The sequence below is a fragment of the Pseudorasbora parva genome, chromosome 2 (assembly GCF_024679245.1).
Source record: "Pseudorasbora parva isolate DD20220531a chromosome 2, ASM2467924v1, whole genome shotgun sequence".
Lineage (NCBI taxonomy): Eukaryota > Metazoa > Chordata > Actinopteri > Cypriniformes > Gobionidae > Pseudorasbora > Pseudorasbora parva.
In genome coordinates this window covers 2,391,805-2,398,226 of record NC_090173.1, presented here as the reverse complement: position 1 = coordinate 2,398,226, position 6,422 = coordinate 2,391,805, and the positions used below count along the sequence as shown (strand labels likewise).

Below are 6,422 nucleotides of genomic sequence, written 5' to 3'. Positions count from 1 at the left end.
ATAAAAGCCGAAACCCAGGGTAGCGCAGATATGATGCAATTGAGAGGCGACTCCCTCAAATGCAATGCTGAAACGTCCTTGTCCTTAGTTAAAATAGCAATTTTTTCACAATTTACAAATAGTTGGAAACATCTGGGATATTGTAGGTACTCAACTGAACAAAATATATAACACTGGCCTAGTGGTTTTTGGATATTTTACTGCAAAAATACTACATAGTGCACCTTTAATTGTCAATTTACTAGTGATGCAAAGTCCGATTCATTTCCACGAACCGGTTCTTCTCGGACAGTTCGGCTCAATGACCCGGTTCAGAAAGCCGATTCATAGGTTCCAGACGTCATCATGCAATGATGTCACTATGCATTTATTTTATGCTTTTTAATACATTTCTCTGGGTCATGTCATATCAAGGGCACATTCAAATAAAGTATTAATCTGTATCAATGCATATTGAGATACAGATGTTTGAACCACCTCAATCGGTTCTTTTTCAGTCGGACGTGCTACTTCAGCTTTTGCGTCTTGCGTCATCCACACGGAACTAAAGATCGATTCAGTTCGATTAGTGAGCCGGCTCGACTGGTTACTTGCTGAGAACCGGCTTAAAAGAACGATTCGTTCAAGAACCTAACATCACTACAGGAGATTTGAAAAAATGAACTGTTTGTCTTTCAATAGATCAGTTTAATAATTTTTTGCCATATCCTGAGTGGAATAATGTGTTTGTAAGAGCAAACAGTCAGAATAAAGTGAGAATAAAAATGAATAAAGTAAACTTTCAACTGTTTTACTTACGATTATTTATAATTGAAAGAATTCACATTGTTATTTTTTTATTTTTTATTTCTGTATGTTGTATAATATTTTTAATTAAACTGAATTGAGAGTAATCTATGAGAATATTCCCAAATAAGTTATACTATTATATGTGGCTCAGGGCAGAATCCTGAGAGATATTAAAGCAAGCGACTGGAATGGATCTTCCTGCTTATGGCTCCCTGTTTCAGGCCGGGGTGGAAATGCTCAAATATGGAGAAGCCTTTGTCTCGTAATGTATTGATTTCCTTTTAGGTGTGTGTATGTTAGAGACTGGACCCTGGTGTTGCTTTTGCTGAAGTGCTCTGCTTTGTTAGATAATAAAGTTTACTGGATATTAAAACCCCAATACGAAAAGAGTAATTTAAAGAAGTGACAGACTCCACAACATTTACCTATAGACTATTTGAGAATAATGTTAGTGTTATGGGTTGAATGAGCATCAGTTACTTTAAGACAGAAACACAGACATGCTTAGCTGTGTCATTTAATATAAAAACAAACTCTAAATAAATGTATATATTTTTTATTTTGGTAGATCAGCTCCTCCCACAGCAGTCACATCACCAGTGAAGCTCCTCCCATCTCAGGCACATCATCAGTGAAGCTCCTCCCATCTCAGTCACATCACCAGTGAAGCTCCTCCCATCTCAGGCACATCATCAGTGAAGCTCCTCCCACAGGAGGCACATCATTAGTGAAGCTCCTCCCATGTCAGGCACATCATCAGTGAAGCTCCTCCCACAGCAGGCACATCATCAGTGAAGCTCCTCCCATGTCAGGCTCATCATCAGTGAAGCTCCTCCCACATCAGGCACTTCATCAGTGAAGCTCCTCCCACATCAGCTCATCAATAAATGCTGGAATATTCCCATCAGGCTACAAGTGAAGACGAGCATCAACGCATCAGGAAGAGCTGAAATCTGCTAAGACTGAGTTTATTAAAGAGGACGGTGAGAACACGAGTGATCCAGAACCTGCAGAATGAAACACACTGAAGATCCTGAAGAACAAAGAGGTTGGTGTTTATTCTTCATTCATTCATGATGCTGGAGAACAATCATGATAGGAAGACTCAACACTTCAGCACATTTAGAGAAACAGTTATACTATCAAATATGTACTGAATTTAGCAAATGGTCAGTAGAGGGAGGTTTGAGAAACATCAGGTCAAATTAGCATCCTAATTACATTTTCACGCCCCTAAACATGATGTGGAACAAAATGAACTGTGGTTTGTTGCGGTACATGTCAGTCAAATGTCCTCTTAATTCTGCTTCGCATGCTGTGACATTTGGGTTTGATATTGATGAAAAATGATATCTCTATTTTTGGGAATTACATCGATTATGATAATTCCATGATATTTTGCTGATAGTGTTTTTGTGCTGGTCTTGGCTGGTTTAGGCCTGTCATGGATAAATAAATATGACACTAAAACCACCAGCGGCAAGTCCCTGTCTTAATGAGTGAAGCGTCGAATCATTCATTCAACTGGTTTGTTTCTAAATGGCTGGTTCATTGTGATTGACAGTTTTTACTAGTTAAAGAATGGATGGATCATTGAATCACTGAAACATTTAACTCAAAACTGCCGAGTCATTTAGAAACTGAGCAATGCCAGACTAGCCTGGATGCCAGCCTAACTTAGCCCTGCCCACAATTTTTTTAGGTCGGGCAGTTCGGTCTGGCCGAGCTCCATAGAGGAGTAATTATCCCCGAACAGAAACTGTTCGGACCAATGAGATCATCAGGGCGGGCTTTAGACAATGATGGACAGATGATAAACAGAAACTGACCAATGAGATCATCAGGGCGGGCTTTAGATGATGACGGACAGATGATCAACAGAAACTGACCAATGAGATCATCAGGGCGTTACATTTCTGATGACGCTCACATGCTGCTATTCAGAATACACTGGGGGGAAAAAATGTCTTACTTAGTATTTTTGTCTTGTTTCTAGTCCAAACATCTAAAAATTCTTAAAACAAGAAGTATTTACTAGACAAGCAAAAGTAATTGTCTTGTTTTGGGGGGAAAAATACTCAAAATTAAGAGTTTTTGCTTAAAATAAGATAAATAATCTGCCAATGGGGTGAGAAAAATAATCTTAATTCAAACAGAAAACAAGATTATTTGGGTTACCCCATTGGCAGATTATTTATCTTATTTTAAGCAAAAACTCTCTTAACTCATTTTGAGTTATATTTCCCAAAACAAGACAATAATTTTTACTTGTCTAGTAAATGCTTCTTAATGTAAGAATTGTTAGATATTTTGACTAGAAACAAGACAAAAATACTAAGTAAGACGAGCATGTTTTGCAGTCCGAACATCTAAAAATTAGATTGAACTAATTGGAGATAAGATTGGAGAGGTATGGTAAATATTGCACACCTTGTATGTGAAGTAACCTCTATTGGTCACACGTCTGAACTTGATTTAAATGTGCAGGTTAACCTTCCGATGTCTTGCATTCGCATGAGTTTGAATGGGAATCAATTGAAAGGGAAACGCAGTGTGACCGGCCCTTAGTAATGACAGTATTCAGTCAAATGAATTAAATATTAATCTAAAATTTTGTGCCAAAATTATGGCAGTGCTGCATAATTTGTAATGTTAAATATTCAAATATAAACTTTGATTTCAGACGTGATGGAAGAGAGTGAAGAACATCATGTCAAACCTGGAGAAAAACCTTTGAGTCGCTCAAAGACTAAAAAGATATTTATGAAGAAAACAGGAGCCAAGAAATCTACAACCTGCACTCAGTGTGGAAAGAGTTTCCCAACTAAACAACATCTTAATATCCATATGAGAGTTCACACTGGAGAGAAGCCGTTCGAATGTGATCAATGTGGAAAAAGTTTCAGTCAATCAGTACACCTTAAACATCACATGATGATCCACACCGGAGAGAAGCCGTTCTCATGTGATCACTGTGGGAAAACATTTATTGTGTCATCAAACCTGAAGAAACATCTAAGAGTTCATACGAAGGAGAAGCCACATTCATGCTCTGTGTGTGGAAAGAGTTTCTCACTGCTGCAAAATTTACACACACATCAGAAAATACACACTGGTGTGAGAGAGTACATGTGCTTTGAGTGTGAGAAGACTTTTACTACAGCAGACAGTTTAAAACTGCACGAGAGGATCCACCGCAGAGAGAAACCTTACAAGTGTTCACACTGTGACGAGAGATTCAGTCAGTCAGGACATCTGAAAACACACGAGAGGATCCACACTGGAGAAAAACCTTACAAGTGTTCACCCTGTGACAAGAGATTCAGTCAGTCATCATATCCGAAAACACACGAGAGGATTCACACTGGAGAAAAACCTTACAAGTGTTCACCCTGTGACAAGAGATTCAGTCAGTCATCATATCCGAAAACACACGAGAGGATCCACACTGGAGAAAAACCTTACAAGTGTTCACACTGTGACAAGAGATTCAGTCAGTCATCATATCCGAAAACACACGAGAGGATCCACAGCAGAGAGAAACCTTACAAGTGTTCACACTGTGACGAGAGATTCAGTCAGTCATCAGATCTGAAAACACACGAGAGGATCCACAGCAGAGAGAAACCTTACAAGTGTTCACACTGTGACAAGAGATTCAGTCAGTCATCAGATCTGAAAACACACGAGAGGATCCACAGCAGAGAGAAACCTTACAAGTGTTCACACTGGAGAGAGAAGCCACTTAAAAAAAACCTAAAGTGACACATGAGGATCCATGCAGATGAGAAACCACATCACCAAAGTCTGAAATAAGCAGTTCATCTTTATATGCTGAGCAACAAAGTTAGTTTGTGACAGTACAATTTTTTGACTTCTTGGAAAGTTTCTCATCATAGCAAGAACGTGTCTCATTATTAGGAGACATGGAGCTGTTATTATAAGAGTCTCATTATGAGATGGTCATAGTCATCAGTGGCTTTCACACCACATACTGCACACAAATATTACCATGACCTTTTATATCTCAAAGGCTTAAGGGAACGTTGATTTCTTCATTCATCACCCCTTTAAGGGTGGGGGTGTTACATTCCTGACGTAATAATGTGACACGTTTTGTTTTTTTCCTCCTGCTGTTTCTCTCTCTCTCTCTCTCTCTCTCTCTCTCTCTCTCTCTCTCTCTCTCTCTCTCTCTCTCTCTCTCTCTCTCTCTCTCTCCCAGGATTGATTCTGGTTCTGGGTTTCTCCTGTTCTACTGGTTAGATAAGTAGATAGGGAATGTTATTGTATGTTTGGTTGTATATTGATTTGTAGGGAATGTTTTTTTGTTTTTGTTTTTCAGGGAAAGTTGGTTCTGGTTTGTTAATTGTTTTGGCATTAGCTCACCCCTGAAGAGATAACTTCTGACATTTTGTTTCTTTTAAGATATTTTTCCTAAGCTAAAAACACCCTTAGGTTTAAAACAACAAGAAATAAAAAACAACATCCCAAAGCAGAAGATTGTACTTTTTTCTGCACTGTTTCATATTGAATATAATTTAATTACATTAAAAATGTAGTAGTTTCTCAGTTTTACTCAAGTAAATGTAATTCAGCGTTGGCTTGAACAATCACACATGTTGCTGTTTAACTGGATCTTCTGTGGTTAATATGATAATAAGTTAAATATGATGATTTTTAATGTGTTTTTAAACGCAAAAGACCAGCTATATGAGTTGAACTGAAAGACGTTCTTTAAATCTGGAAAAAGTATCCTTCTAATATAAATAAATGAGTAATGAAATGCATTGTGAAGTCACTGTGCGTTTACATCTGCATGTGCAAATCAGGTATTGTAGAGCAGATCCGATGCTCCAGTCATTGATGTTGCTGTGGTGATATTTCAGTAGTTGATCTTTGTTTTTGTGTCAGACATAAATCAGAGGTTAAATATTTTACTGTCATATGTGACTGTTGGTTTGGATCAGTCAGTTCTCTGATCGAGTGACTTCAGCTCAGCTGGAATCACAATGAGCCGAAAGTGAAACTAGATCACAGTCACGTGACACACGGAGCTTCTCGCTCATTGGCTGTCAGCTCAGCTGCAATATCTCTTGTGTGTTTGGGTCAAGTATAAAGGTGCAGATCCACTTGTCCGTGATTGCTAGCGCGCTGTGCTCCACTTTATTTCTATAGGTGGAGATCCACTTGTCCGTGCAACACTTCTGTCGCGCCGGCTCCACTTTATTCCTAATGTACACCCAGCCGGTTGTTATCGCAGAATAAACCCTGACAGAGTGATCAGGACCCCGAGGCGAAGCGGAGCATCACTCTGAAGGGGTTTATTCTGCGATAACAACCGGCTGGGTAGACATTATCCCGCTTATTACACGGCTACTAGTCTCAAATAAATTAGACACAAAATATTGTCTTGAGATTAAATATTTTATTAGCTCTTACACAAAGCTTCCGCGAAGAAAAACAGTTCCAAACTGCTTTAAGCCTTTATCTATTGCTGCTAAATGTTGAAATGAATGCTGAAAGGGTTAGTTCACCCAAAAATAAAACCAAGCCTATGATTTACTCACCCTCAAGTCATTATAGGTGTATATGACATTCTTCTGTCAGACGAATACAATCAGAGTTATATTTAA

The 6,422-nt window shown here is 38.6% G+C and overlaps 1 protein-coding gene across 1 annotated transcript; it reads left to right on the top strand.

Moving 5' to 3' along the window:
* LOC137089862 (zinc finger protein 235-like) lies at positions 1-4,554 on the top strand (the record flags this gene model as incomplete). Its single annotated transcript, XM_067453430.1, has 3 exons — positions 1-19; positions 3,086-3,127; positions 3,473-4,554. Coding segments are annotated over 3 exons (1,143 nt in total), but the record flags the coding sequence as incomplete, so codon positions are not given.
* Positions 4,555-6,422: the final 1,868 nt, after the last annotated feature.